The 14,823-nt window shown below is 40.9% G+C and overlaps 1 protein-coding gene across 35 annotated transcripts in view; it reads right to left on the bottom strand.

Moving 5' to 3' along the window:
- Positions 1-14,823, bottom strand: part of PBRM1 (polybromo 1) — a 103,023-nt gene that overhangs the window by 3,096 nt on the left and 85,104 nt on the right. For 16 of the 35 annotated variants that reach the window (XM_070455950.1, XM_070455940.1, XM_070455943.1 and 13 more), the window contains 7 exons: positions 14,119-14,302; positions 12,901-13,111; positions 12,039-12,240; positions 8,504-8,668; positions 4,959-5,114; positions 1,864-1,934; positions 1,537-1,753 (listed from right to left, as the gene is read on the bottom strand). In XM_070455950.1, the coding sequence (XP_070312051.1) occupies positions 1,537-1,753; positions 1,864-1,934; positions 4,959-5,114; positions 8,504-8,668; positions 12,039-12,240; positions 12,901-13,111; positions 14,119-14,302 (1,206 nt within the window). The remainder of the gene's footprint in view (positions 1-1,536; positions 1,754-1,863; positions 1,935-4,958; positions 5,115-8,503; positions 8,669-12,038; positions 12,241-12,900; positions 13,112-14,118; positions 14,303-14,823) is intronic. The other 19 variants (XM_070455963.1, XM_070455964.1, XM_070455966.1 and 16 more) reach the window with 3 other exon arrangements.

Here is a 14,823-nt window from a genome sequence, read left to right as displayed (position 1 = left end):
TCGAACCCATCCCTGTGTAGTGGAAGCTTGGATTCCTAACCACTAGACCACCAGGGAATTCTCTAACATCTTGGTTTTTAGAAAACTGTTTAACTTAGGTATGAGACAACCTAGCCAAGGATGTCTCATTTCATGCTTTACAGTTTAGAACTAATTTCTAACAGTTACTTCACAAGAACTGCACAATGTAACAAAATTACTAGAATTGGGAACATAAGAGTTGCACAAACAGCTAAAAGATCTGACTATTAGCATTTTGTTGTAGGCACTCGTGATACTTAATAACTTCAATACTAACACAAATTCCTAAAAAGGTAAATGTGACAAAAGGGAAAACTATCTACTACTCTTAAAAGAAATCAAATGATCAAATCTGGCTTAGAAATGATGAATGAATTGTTGATGTTTAGTCGTTAAGTCATGTCTGATTCTTTTGTGACCCCATGGACTACAGCCCGCCAGGCTCCTCTGTCCATGAGATGCCCCAGGCAAGAATACCAGAGTAGCTTACTACTTCCTTTTTCAGGGCACCTTCCTGACCCTGGGATCAAACCTGCATTGGCAGGTAAATTCTTTACCACTGAGTCACCCGGGAAGCCCCTAAAGAATGGATGGAAACTTCCGAATTTCTCTGGAAACTTGGCAATTTATTTCAGTATGTACTGAAAATATGTTAAGCCTGCTGAACTAGATGAGTAATGTGATAGATTAGAAACATGTCTTCCAACAGTACTTTTATCTTTTAAAAATTGAGATGAAATAATTTTTAATTTGCCCAAATGCATCTATGTTATGCCCAAATGCCTGAAAAATAGTTGGAAAAATTCAGAATATACTTATTGAGATAGCATTGATGTTTATGATAAAAGAAAGCTTTGAAACTCAGCCAAAAAAAAAAAAAACTTTCAGTACATGACATCAACTGCAAACACTTTAGCTAAATATACATTTTACTTAAAAAGGCCTTCCTCAGGTTTGGTTCCAGATCACGACAATAAAGCAAATCATATTAATTTTTTGGTTTCCCAAGTGCAAGTAAAAGTTCCATTTATACTATACTGTAGCCTATTAAGTGTGTAATATAGCATCAAGTCTAAAAAAGCAACATGGGTACCTTAATTTTAAAAGACTATATTGCTAAAAACTATCAGGCATCATCTGAGCGTTAAGCAGGTTGTAATCATTTTATAATAGTAATGTCAAAGATTGTTGATCACAGATTCACCATAACAATTATAATAACAATGAAAAAGTTGCAAGTATTGTGGAAATTACCAAAATGTTAACACAGAAACACGAAGTGGCCACATACTATTGTAAAAATGGTGCTGACAGACTTGCTCACGGGGGTGCCACAAACTTTAAATTTGTAAAAAAAACCAGTATCTGAGAAGTGTAATAAGGCAAAGTGCAATAAAACAAGGTATGCCTGTATAAGAACAATGGATACTTATCCTATAATCTGTCAATAGCAGCAGGAGGACTTTGATAAAGCATAGATTTTGAAAAGGCTTCTCCAGAAAGAGCTCTCCTTACCTGCCAGAGTCTGGTCCCACTTGCTAATGCTGCTGGACTCAGCACTGAGTCCTTCAATGTATTTTAGGTAGGCCTCTGAGTGGAGAAGTCGTTGGGTCTTCGGTGGGGGAGCCACAAACATGGGTGTTGTTGGCTGCTGTATGACAGGGGGGCCAGCAGGATGTGGGCCAGGATATGGAGGTGGTGCCTGCTGCCCTGGAGGCCCCAGAACACCTACCTGAAAGAGCACAGATACACAGTAAGGGGGGAAAATACTCAGCCCATGCTCTGAGAAAGAGGGTAACTTGAATTCTGTTGAGTCCTAGAAGATCCAACTTGGAGGCTCACCTGCTGTCCATACGGACTTCCACCTGGCGCTGGAGTCCCTACCATAGGGGCCACTCCTTGGTTCATCACACCTATAATTCAGAATTACAGGCACAATTAGAGGTTCTGAGATGAGAAGACTGAAAAACTGTCTGATAAGAAATGTCATTTAAAATGCAAACCTATGATCACCGCCCTGAGTCTTTGTGGAGAGGAGCCCTAAGCACCCAAAACCTATATACCTATATGTAGCATCATATAGAAAATTCATGTTCTTTTGTTTTCTAGGTACTCTAAATACAAAGCTAGGAGAATCTGTCAGATGTATATTAATTACTCATGGCTGAGAAATAATTTGAACTCTGCAGAGAATTCTAATATTTCCCTAGGTAAGCTATAGTCAGAATACAACTCTATTTTCAAGGCCTTTTTCTTTCAACAACACAGTTTCCAGCACCGGAAGCCTGTGTTTAATATCAGCAGTGAGAGCACTGCAACCAGGCTCAGCTGTATGCAGTGTGTTGGGACAGCAGGGACTAAGGGTGGAGGCTGTGCAAGTACACACGTCAGTGACCTCTGTGGAGGCTGGAGGCACATTCCTGCTGTCCCCGCACAGGCTACCAGCACTCTGGTTCTGACGAGAGTCACTGATGCTGGCAGAGAGGGGACACTGCCCTCTGAGAGAGCGGCACTTTGAAAAGGGATCATCTGGAAGCAGGGCAGCTCTTGGTTGCTATCATCTCAAATGCAAAATGACAAAGAGAAAGGGAAAGATCCCGTAGTCTCACTACATTTAGTCTTTGTATAAACTTCTCCTGGTGACTCCTCAACAAGCAATTTCTGTCTCATACGTCCTGGTTGATAATAATGTGATGTCCTAAATTTAGCATCTGGGGCTATTTTAATCTCAGGATCATCCATTTTCTAGTCTCATGAAAACAGAGAAATAGGCAAGGGACCCAGTTTGCTAAAAACTAACAAACCATTAATACAACCAAAACCCTGGCGAGATACTGTTTAACTTTAAACAAGTCCAGCTAGCTGCAGAGAAGGATGAGTAAGAGCTAGCTTTGTATTCTATAGTTTCTCTGGATTAAAAATGGTGTTATTTCGACCAGGCAGAACTGACTCACTATTCTAAGGTTCAGAATTGCTAAATATCAAGAAGTATTACACATCTGTTAAAGAGAAAATAGTAAATGAAAACAAACTTTCTGTTTACAAAGCAGGGATTTTGATATTCCAAGGACCCAGAAGGGTACCTGGATCATAACAGTAGGATCCTAGCGATTATTTGTCAGTGGGTGAAGAGGCTGCAGTGGGTAAGTTGCTGTTCCAGCAACATATTATTAACCCCTGCCCCCCAACCCTGCCAGGACACTCACGCACTTTATATTTCACAACATTGGGGGGCTCCCTGAGCTGTCTGTATCAATCTTTGCAGGGCAGCGCAAACAAATCAGCAACCAACCCCCTATGCTTCCTGGTTACAAATGCCATGCTATGGCGCAGCTGGTGAGACTGCGGGCTGACTCACCAGAGGAGTTCACAAAACTTCCTCTCCTTTAAGCCTGGTCGGATATGTGTGGGTAGACACTAAGAGAGGTTCTTCCCTGCCTCCCTGTCATCAGGTATGTTGTGTTTTCTTCAAATGCATTTAGAATCTGGAGAAGGGGACAGGGAAACATCTGTCCCCCAATACCCACCAAAAGACCAGTTACCTGGAGGGTACTGGACTTAGGTGTGGTTCCTACCAAATAACACACACACCTGGGGGTCACCTCCAGCCTCGTCTGACTGCTCAGTCAGATACTCTATGCCGAGGGGAGAGGGCACAGAATTAAAGCCAACGCTATCTGCCACAGGGGCACACCCATTTTATGACTTACACTTATAGTCCAGCTTACTCAGTCCACCACTTCCATAATGAAACACCCACTCCCACAAACGTTTCTTCCTCCGGTTAGATCTGCATCAAACATTTCTGGGAGTTATGGCCATTTTCTAAGCAACACTCACACCACAGAGTGTCGCTGGAGACTCTAGGCCAAGCACCAGGTTGGCTCACCCTTCGTACTGTGGGGTATACTTTGTGAAGCATGGTTTGGAACTCTTCATAGCTGTGGGACTGGTACAGCCAAGACTGTTATAAGCAAATCTAATGTTTCTATATTCTGTCATCTGGGCCAGGTCTTTAGCTAATATTCTGGATAATAGATCAAATGCTATTCCAAGTCATCCTAAGGCCACTTTCCCTCCAACCAGATTATGTCTAAGGGCTATTTTTCTTTTTTTTGCATATGATGGGAACTGGTGATTTTTCCTTTCATAATAATCTTTCAATTTGCTAATTAATTATAAAGTAAAACTGTACCTATTTCTGAACTCCATTTATATGTTTCTATATGACATAACTTCTGGGCTTCTGCTGACAGATGAACCAGTGTCTACAGTTACCAGGGTGGACTATGCTGTTCTTTAAATGCTATGTCATGCTTCTTCGGGGACTCAGACACAGAAAACTAGTTCAGTGCAAGTTCTTTCTCTCCCTCCTTTCTGTTCCTAGAAGGACTGACTGAAGAGTTTCTGAAGAGTCCTACATTAGCAACTTGGTAATCCCCTTAGAGGGGGGGTGTTGTTTGAAAAGCAAAAGATGGAGCAAGGGCTCTATACAAAAGACCCTTTGAGATAAGAACTGAACCAGAGGAAGAAATGGACCCAGGAGCAAAAACTGCTTTTCATGTGTGACTCTAGCCATTTGGGAAACTTCATTCGATAAAGAGAGCAGACCATGTCTATCTAGGCTGTGTCTGCTTTCTGAGCATTTGCCGAACTGTTTGAGGGCTTCCAGAGCATGCCCCCTGCCCCCTCATCTGCCGAGTCTAGTTTCTTGTCATGTGTCCTGTGCCGCTGCTAGGCAGCCAGTGCTCAAGGGCACAGGTGCTGAGCCACCTGCTCAACACACAGGACAGGTCCTGCAGCTGACATCCCTGGGGTTCTCAGTGAGGGAAGCCCTGCCCACATGGGCAGCAGGTACCTCCTGGAACAAATGGCTGGGGGAGGAAAAAGAGAATATGAAGATGAGATTAATGAGTGAATGAGGATGAAGTTCTTACCCGGTGGTGGGATGCCCGGGAGGCCGGGCACACCTGGCGGAAGATGGTGGGGTGGAGGCCCCCCAGGGTGAAGTGGCTGCATGCTGCCCATGCTAACAAGGCCATCAACTGGGCCCTGCAAAGGTGGAAGGCCTGGCGGATAGCCACCCATCATGCCTTGAAGGACACAACAAATTTCAGACATGCATCATTAACATGCAACATGAACTAAGTAATAACAACCCCCCCCCACATGCACTACTAATGAATAAAGCGCCCTTAGTACTGCATGATATAACAATTAGTGCAATTATTTTGTTGCAATAATGAACAAAATAAAACATTACAAATATGAGATCTATTTCTGGATGAATTAGTACTTAGTATATTATTTGTAGTTATTCTCCCTGGGATAAATACACTGCATGTTTTCAGTTAAATAATAAAGAGGAGTTGTAGTAATAGTCTTCCCAAGGTCATGATTATTGCAAGCTGTTCAAACAGAGTGACCAGTTCTGTCTACTGCGATTCTACTGAACAGTATAAACCCCATCATTCCACTATGCCCACACTCATATGCCTATCACGGGTACACATGAGGGGAAACTGAAATGGAGGAAATGAGGCGCACAGCCCTGATCACAAAGCGTGGTTCTCCAGCATGAGGGGAGGTGGGCAAGAAGTTTTCAAGACCCCGTGTCCACTCCTCTTCCCCTCTAGCCCCGCCGCTGCTGCTAAGAATGGAGCATGCTTGAGCTTGAGCTGGGGAACAGCTAAGAGTCATCACAATGACTGTGCTTCATCTTTAGATTTCCAAACATGATAAAATAAAGATAAAGCCTCCCCCCTCTCTCCGCACCACCTCAAGCCACCTAAGCCAGTCACTCAGCAGCTTGTGCGCAGGCCTTAGGACGGACAGCTGGAGAATCAGGCTCTGCTGACATGAGAAGATGCCAACTGTCATCACTGTCTCCAAGCGCACAAATGTCCTCACAGACCTTCAGTTAACAGGGAACATTTTAAAGGAGGTGCAGAATTTTTCTGAACAGAGGTTTTCATTCCTTTATTTTCAAAGTGCATCGTCACAACACAAAATACTTTATGCTAGCTAGGGAATAATTTCAAGAAACAAGTATTTTTGGCAAAAAGAGTGAAAGGAAGAAGAAAATTTCAAAATGTCAGAGACTCACCTATCAAAAGAACTTTAAAGCCACATGACATTTTTTAAATCAAGAAAAACAGATTGATTTTTTTCTGGGATTTGAAATGATCACAATGAACAAAACATAAGGCTCCCCCCAAAATGCAATCATCTTTGGTCACAGCTTCTTGCACAAAGGGAGTGTTGAGGAATTGGTGCCAAACCGCATTTTTATTTTATTTTTTTTTCAAACCTCATTTTTATATAATTCTGTTTGTATTACAGAGGAGTTCTAGATACAGCGGAAAACTGCAGATTCTAAGAATTTTACTTTTTGACTTTCCCTGAAGAATTGTTTGAGAGGTATTTATTTTTAGTCCTTTGAAGCTATAAAATTACTGAAAATTCTTGAGGTTGATTGAGCTTGCCTCATTGGTCATATCTAAGCTAAGAAACCTACAATTACACAAATGATTAAAATAAGTTTTAAATAATAATACCTCTGTACATAAACTAGGACTATGAATTTCCTTTTTCTTAGAGTTCAGAGAGTAAAGAACAGACACCATAATCTTAATTATGAGAAGATCCAACGCTACGAAACTGTCTTTTAACCATTACCACCAGATAGTTTTTAGGGATAAGTAGGTGGGAGTTTAAGAATGTTAGGAGGCTTTGCTTTCAATTACAAAAGCCCATCTGAACGCAGCCTACACAGGCTGTGGTTGAAGAAATTATTAAGAACCAAAAGACATGACACTTGTCTTCATTAAACTGTACTTTGGCATTTATTATCCCAGTCACATGTGTTCAAATGAGCTTCAATGCTTGTAAGCAAAGCTGGTCTCAGACAGCAACAAGGCTAAGAATCAGGCACTATGCAACCTGTAAACCCATGAAAAAAATCACCCTCTTAGCTACAAAATTCCTGCTGTGGACCAAAGACTGGTTCCTGTAGAGAATGCTTGCCCTGCACTCCCATGGCCCAGAGGTCTGGGCACCATATACTTAATAATGGAGCAGGGGCTTTCTGGAAGGGGGCCTGCCCTCCTCACCCATCAGAGTTCTATGAAGTCATTCCCCAACAGGGAGCTAAAATGCTGCAGCTGCTGTTTTTTTAATGTTTTTAGCTGTTTGAATTCATTTTGTTAATGTGTCCCTGGGCTTTTTAGTCAAGGGCACAGTGCTAGAATATCACACATCAAATAGAACAAAAGAGAATGTCAATGAGGGAATTCTAACTTTCAAAGTCCCCATGTTCAAGGTCTGATTTCTAAAAACCTCTGGAACCCCATTAACCAAAATGGGCCATGGAATAGAGCAGGCGATTATGAGATTTGTTAGATCAACATCAGTTACACTGAGAGTACTGAAAGCCATGATTCAGATGTGCTTTGGCGAGTGCAACTGCTGAGTTCAGCGATAGTGCATCTGAGAACTTGCCATCACAAAAGGTAGGAGCAACAATGGAAAAGTTATCCTATGCTACTCTGCCTTAAAAAGCAAAAAAAAAAAAAAAGCAAAAACAAAAGCAGCATCCCAATGAGCTTGTCTTGAACAACACTATCTTAGACTCCCTGCAAAGAGGTCAGACTGCTCGCTTAAGAAGAAACACAGCTTGGATGAACCTCACCAGGCTTAGAGAGATCAAACAAGAGGGACCTGAGAAGTGGTCTGCAGGCTTCTCATTGGAGACATGTCAGACAAGAATATTCAATTCAAGAATGGCCAATTTTGCCATGGCTACCAGAACCAGAGACAACACACACAAGCAAACCACATTCATCATTTTCTTTTCTTTTTGGAAAAATATGTGACTGGGATACTAACAGAAAATGCAGTTTAATGTAATTAAATAGAAAAGCATTACAGAGTGGGCACAATGAATTGAATAAGGACTTTGTATTCTACTTAGCAGTCATGCACATTGGTGACCAAGAAAGGATTTACAATTCACTGTCAAAAATCCTTTTAAATGGTCAGTCTTCTAAAGGATGGCTGCAGCAGAACAAGGCAAACTGAATACTGGGATGAGATGGGAAAATCATCATCTCCTAAAGACTAGTTTTGTGTTTCCTCTTGGGAGTCCCTCCAGAACAGAATCCGGGGTCTGCTTAAATTTTCTGCTGTAGAACTCTATCCAGAGCAGTCTGGGGTGCAGAATATCGCCAGACCATGCCCACAGCCAGGGGAGAGCTGCTCTCTACCAATTCCCAGGGTTGGGCCCAGGGCCCATTTCTGGGGCAGAGGGGAGGCATTGCCCATAAGGGAAAGGCGATATAAGGACAACGTGGATGATTCAAACTCTGAATCTGTCGTGAGAAGAGCCTAGAGACTGTGGACTACTCCTTGTTGGAGAAAAAAAAAAAAAAATGAAGGAATTTCTTAAAGTGGAAAAAAAAATGGTCTTAGCTCCTGTTTTTACCTGCAACAGGTGTCAACTGCTGATTGAGCATCCCCATTGGTGTTGGTGGTGGCACCACCCCCATGAGAGCCCCCACAGGGGTGCCTGCTCGGGGAGAAGCACTCGGCTGCTGTTGCTGTGCTGCTCGCTCTCTCTCCTGCTGCTCAGCAACTTTAGCTGCCCGCTCTGCAAAGGCATTTCAGATTTTCAATTCTGTTTTTAACCCAGGAATTCAAAATACCATCCATTGCATTCAACAGGACTAGTTAAAAAAAAAAAAACAAAAAAAAAAAACACAGGCAACAGTTCTGTCTCAATGGAAGGAACAGTAGATGACTAGTCTCAACACAGGAGGAGTCGGGCCGATTTCACTCGGTAACCTAGAGTCCAGCTTTCCTATCCCATCTTGAGAACTGGTCTGCAAAGATTTCAAGAATGTTAAGACTGCAACACACATTCAGAAAGCACAGATTTTATTTAAAAACGTCACCAGCATAACCAACGTGGTTAATCTCACAAGGCACCCTGAAGATGAGAAGCGCTACCATTATTCTAGTATTAATAGCATTACAAATTTTTTAAAAATTTCAACATGAAGCAATTCCATGGCCCATTATAATTTTTGGCACAATTGTTACTTACTATATTTTCCTGATATGTTGCACCCAATTTTACTAAGATTTGAGGACTCTTGTCATTAGTGTCATGGGGTTTAGCAGCTGAAGAAAATTAACTCTGTAAGGGAAAAGTAGCTTACTGCCTCCTCCACAAGGTTTTAGGAAAATAAACACTAATCTGTACATTCTAATGAAGTGAAGAGGTCATGTTTAATAAACCCCAAAGGAAAAAAATGCATGATACTCCAGGCTATAGTCATCAGAAGCAGGAAATTATATGTATATACATATGAAGCAATGGACAATGTATGGACAGAACCAGGTTTCCTTAAGCTGAGTTCAACACTGACCATAAGTCATCCTAAATCAGCAGAAGTTTCAGAATTCATACTTATTTCATCCAAAATGTGAGAGGAGCATTAGCTTGTGTGCCAGTTCTGGGCGGTGGAACATCCTTGCTACACCCCTCACTCCTCGGAGCTACTCTTTCTGCATTTCCATGGCCAGCAGCCCCAACAATCACAATTCCCAGTCTTTTCGGGAGCTGGCAAGGCTGGACACTGTCGAACTCTAGAGATGTGCATTACCAAAGCTCCCACAATAAAGGTTTACTTTGCTTCACTGTTCATAAATAGGAAATCCTTTCCACTCTTCACATGGACAAATTGAGACTGGCAGACAGATGGACTTGTCCAAGAATACAGGCAGAACCAGCAGTAGCCCTGATTTCCTGGCATCAAACTCCAACTGCCACACGTTAACCCTCCAACATGGAATTCAAAAGGCTACCGCTGGCTGATATGAGGAGGGGGCAGACAGCTCACGGTCACATGGCTTTAAAGAGCATCGAGAAGCAACAGTTCCAGTCCTCCTTTGTGTAAGAATGTGAAAGTCAAGCAAGTCAAAGCTTCCTTGGCTGCGACAGTTACCTGCAGAAACCTGTCATCACTCACTACACTGTCCCAGTTTACAGATCCTCTGTACAGTGAGCGGGAGGGACAAAGGCCATTTTAACAACCCATTTCTTTGAACTAGCATTAAAAAAAAAAAGGAAAAAAAAGAAACACTGATGACCTAGACCCCCACATTAAGTTCTCATATTTTCATTACACAAATGACACAGTAAAATGGGAGAGCAAAAAAATGAAGTTGAAAAAAGAAAAGTTCAGGTCTAAGGATGGAATATTGGACCTGTTGGTTTTTTCTGAGAGGAGCCCAGTTAGGCTGTCTTAGAAAAGAGAATTATTAAATGAAGTCAGCCAAACCAAACTTTGGGTCTTGAACTGAGTGGGTCAGAACACCACAAGCTCAGACTTGGTGTCTTTGAGTTACATAACTCCTCTCGCTAAGTTCTCACTGAATTTCAGACTCCCCTTAGAATCTGGGAGAATTTCCCAGAAGTTGTCACTCTTCCTTCTCTTTAGTTTGGCTCCATCATTTTTACTTTCACCTTATCTCCAGACACATTTCTCTGTTCACACTCTTGCTCACACAATTTCTTGTTTACACTCTTAAGTAACCAGCCGTGCAGTAATGGCTTCATTTTGTCCTGGACCAGGCCTTATAGCCATGTGAGCTTCATTTCAAACACTCCTCCAACTGAGTGATATATATGGGTCTTAACTTCCACTATGCTGAGAAATACCAATGGTCTCCAAGGTTGTAGGTCCTTATAGAATTGAGTATGATTTCTCAAAGAATGTTCCATGAAATATTAGTTCCTCAGGATATTAGCAGATAATACACGAATACCTGATCAAGTTTCAGAAAATGCCATGTGGAAAAAAAATAGGTCTTAACTGCAGGTTTAAAGACTTTACTATGGCAATATGCATGCTAAGTTTCCAAGAGAGAAAGTATTTGGAGTGCTTCTCAAACTGCTTTTGCCACAAATGTTTTCTTGCTGAACATTGTGTAGGATTAGCGTTCTACAGATCCTTGGGGAGGCCTGTCAGATAATTTTAAAAATCAACTATATAAAAAATGAAAGGAGTAAACTTTTTTTTTAAAAAAAGAGTTTCTTTGGAAACTCCATAAAGTTTAATAAAGGAGGCAGCCTTGATAATTAATTTAATTATGCTTGTTGGAAAATAATGGGTTTGGACCCCATCAAGAAGGGTAATGGTGATCAATGTGGTCAACTGAGAGAGGGCTTTAAACTGTCAACATGAAGCACTGTATAGAATTCCAAATGAAAAAAATACAGCTCTGAGGGCAACAGTCCTGCCTAACCTAATGTTTACTACTCATTTCCTTATTAAAGTCATGCCTAAAATTAAACAAAAAAACAGAAGATCTCTATCAAGTATCTGTCCCTAATGGTTATGAACCGCCAAATCCTTGAATGATAGCTCACAGCCCCAAATAATTTGATTATAGAGTAAAAGGAAAATGAAGGTAGTTGAGCTTTATCAAAGAGAACCCAAGTACCTTAAAAGTAGTTATGAATGCAGCACAGGCCAGGAAAGGCATAGAAAACCAGGCACTTCAGCCAAGCCTCAGCCTGGAGTTTATATGGCTTGTCAAGAGCCATAATAGAAGATCACTGATTTTAAAAGCCCCGTTTCAGATGAGTTTTAACTAAAATTGTATCTAACATCCTTGTACGATCATTCCCCAGCTCAACACACATGTGCTTACAGGACTTAATGAAAGAAAAAAAATCATGCAATTTTTTTTAACAGTTAAATATTTGCAAAATTTTTGGAAAAAAAAACACTACCACACTGAGATCAGAGGCCAAGTCAGAGGCAGCACTTGCTCAGCTGGGACAAGGCTGACACTTAAACCGCTGGACGGGAGCCATTTGAGACAGTCCCCAACACAAAGTTCATGTGCAAGTAGTAAGAACAAGAGATTCAACCTGTCTAAGCTCGTGCACTGCTGAAAACACCCCCTCACTTACAAAGCTTAGACAGTTGTGCCTATGCTCTATTTACCTTCATATTCTGCTTTCTTGGCTGTCTCAAGGTTTCTCCATTCTGTCCCCACCAGTCGGCTGAGCTCCCCAAAAGAGTAGTCTGGGTGCTGGGCCTTAATCACAGCTCTCATCTCACTGCTGAACAGGATGTAGCCACTCATGTTGATCTTCCGTTTGGAGCCTTCCTTCTTTGCACTGCCTTTGGCAGATTTGGGCGTAGACTGTAAGACAGAAAGCTCTTATAATGCATCAGAACACTGCATCTCGTCAATTACTAGAGGTTTTTGTAAGCCAAAAACGTCCAATTCAACAGCTACTGTTCTACAGACATCTTCTGTTTATAGTTGACCATTTTCTTATTCAAAACACAGCTATTCCTGGCCTCTGACCATACAAGAAAAATGGAAGTTCCACTGAATTCCATGACTGCAATCTATAATGGTGACCTCACAATCAAGGCTTGAGAAAATTTTTTTTTTTTTTTTTTTTTTTTTAAGGCTTGAGAAAATTCTAAATGGTAAGAAAATACCTATAGGGATCACCTTAACCAAAAGATGGGGTCCTAAAGAAAGAGACTAAAAAGGTACGAGCAATAAAAGCTAGAGTAAGAGGATGATGCAATTCTTGTGTTTTTTTTCAATGCAAGACAAGGAGAGCTTCCTAACTAAACCTGCCACTAAAGCCAGCTATCTATGAAACTTTTTTATAAAGATATTACATTTTAAGTTATTAGTGGCATCAAGAAAGGAAAAAATAAAATCTGTTCCTTCTTGAAGAATTCTAGACTGAAGCTCCCATAACGGAGGGTCTGGATGTCTCCTTCCTTTTTACTGCAAACCAGAGCTAGGAATAAGACAAGTAACAGGAACCGCCACCTTCACCTGTGGGGGTGTGTAGGGCATGAGATCCAGCTCACTGGCCAGGGGAGTCTGAAGTTGAGGTAGAGAAGGAGGCTCAATGACCTCACTATCCTCTTCTCCCATCTCTTCAATATCATCATCTCCACCTTCTAACTCGGCAAATTTAGCTTCCAGCAACTGGATCTTCTTTTCCAATAAAGGTGAGGGCTCCTTCTGAGGAACAATTGGTTTTCTAGAAGAAGGGACATAAAAATAAATAAATAAAATGAAATCACCTGACACCAATCCAGGATGGATTGGAAAGCAATGTTCTGCCTTAATACCTAGAACCAACTTTCTGTAATCTGCCATGTCCACTCTTAAGTCCGCAAGGGAAATAATTAAAACATACATTTATAAAGTCACATCTATTTACAGATGCTTGCTTTTTAAAAAAAAACTATTTATTTATTTGGTTGCATCAGGTCTTAGCTGAGGCATGCAGGATCTTTAGTGCAGTGTGCGAGCTTAGTCACCCTGTGGCATGTGGGAATCTTAGTTTCCTGACCAGCAATCGAACCTGCATCCAGTGCACTGAAAAAGTGAAAGTGAAAGTGAAGTCGCTCAGTCTGTCCAACTCTTTGCAACCTCATGAACTGTGTAGCCCACCAGGCTCCTCCATCCATGGAGTTTTTCAGGCAAGAATACTGGAGTGGGTTGCCATTTCCTCCTTCAGGGGATCTTCCCGACCCAGGGACTGAACCTGGCTCAGTTTACCTCCTGAGCCACCAGGGAAGCCTCAAGCACTGAAAGGTAGCTTCTTAAGCACTGGACCACCAGGAAGTTCTCAGATGTGTGTTTTTAAGGGATTCTGCTGAATACCCAACAAAAGCACTGGATCCAAAGCTGAGATCTAGCTGCCTATAAATACTAAGAAGAACTTTTGTAGTTTACAGAACTACACAATCTCTTAATAGACAGATTATGTACCAGAACCAAAGATTTCTGCCTCCATATCACAATTACTGAAGTCTTAACGAAGAGGACTGTTCCAGCAGTCACCACATCTCAGCAGATTATGAGGATTTTCCTTTAATATTTAATTAAATTAATATCTTCTATTTGAAATGTCTATTGTTCTAGTTTAAGACCTAATAAAAAACAATAAAAACCCACCCTGGACTATGAAATTTTGATATGAGTTTTACTGATATCAAAGGAGCTGAACTGTTCTTTCTTCCTTAGTTTTTTCAACTTTACCTGAAGTAATAAATTTCATCATCTACCACTTTGGCAGAGAGTGAAAACCTCTTCAGTCCCTTAAATTTCTTCATCTGCTTGTCACTCTCGTTGTAGCGGCTCTCACAAAGCAGAATGTCATTTTCTGGAATTTCAGTTGGCCTACAGGAGAGGAAGTCCTTGAATGACAACACAGCACATTTTCCTGAAAGAGAAAAATTTTGGAGAGAAAGTAAAGGAGTTACTGTGGTCATAGATAACAATTATTTTAAACTTTTAAATTAATATATTCACATGATTAAAATTAGAAGATTGAAAGGGTATAAGCAGATGTAAGGATAGATATATAGATCAACAGACTAGAATTAAAAGTCTAGAAATAAATCCATATAACTGAGTTTTTATAGGTAACTTATTTTTGACAAGGGTGTCAAGACAATTCAATTGGGGAAAGAATAGACTCTTTAACAGGCAGTGCTGGAACAACTGGATTACCACATGCAAACAAATGGAGCTAGAAGCCTACTATATACCATATACACAAATTAATTCAAAATGGATCAGAGACCTTAATGTAAGAGACACAACTATAAAACTCTTAGAAGAAAAACATAAGTATAAACCTTTGTGACCCTCTATTAGGCAATAGTTTCATAAATGTGACAACAAAATCACAAGCAACTAAAGAAAATAAAGATAAATTAGACTTCATCAAAATGAAAAACT

This window comes from Odocoileus virginianus, chromosome 26 (assembly GCF_023699985.2).
Source record: "Odocoileus virginianus isolate 20LAN1187 ecotype Illinois chromosome 26, Ovbor_1.2, whole genome shotgun sequence".
NCBI lineage: Eukaryota > Metazoa > Chordata > Mammalia > Artiodactyla > Cervidae > Odocoileus > Odocoileus virginianus.
This window is presented reverse-complemented; position numbering and strand designations above follow the sequence as displayed.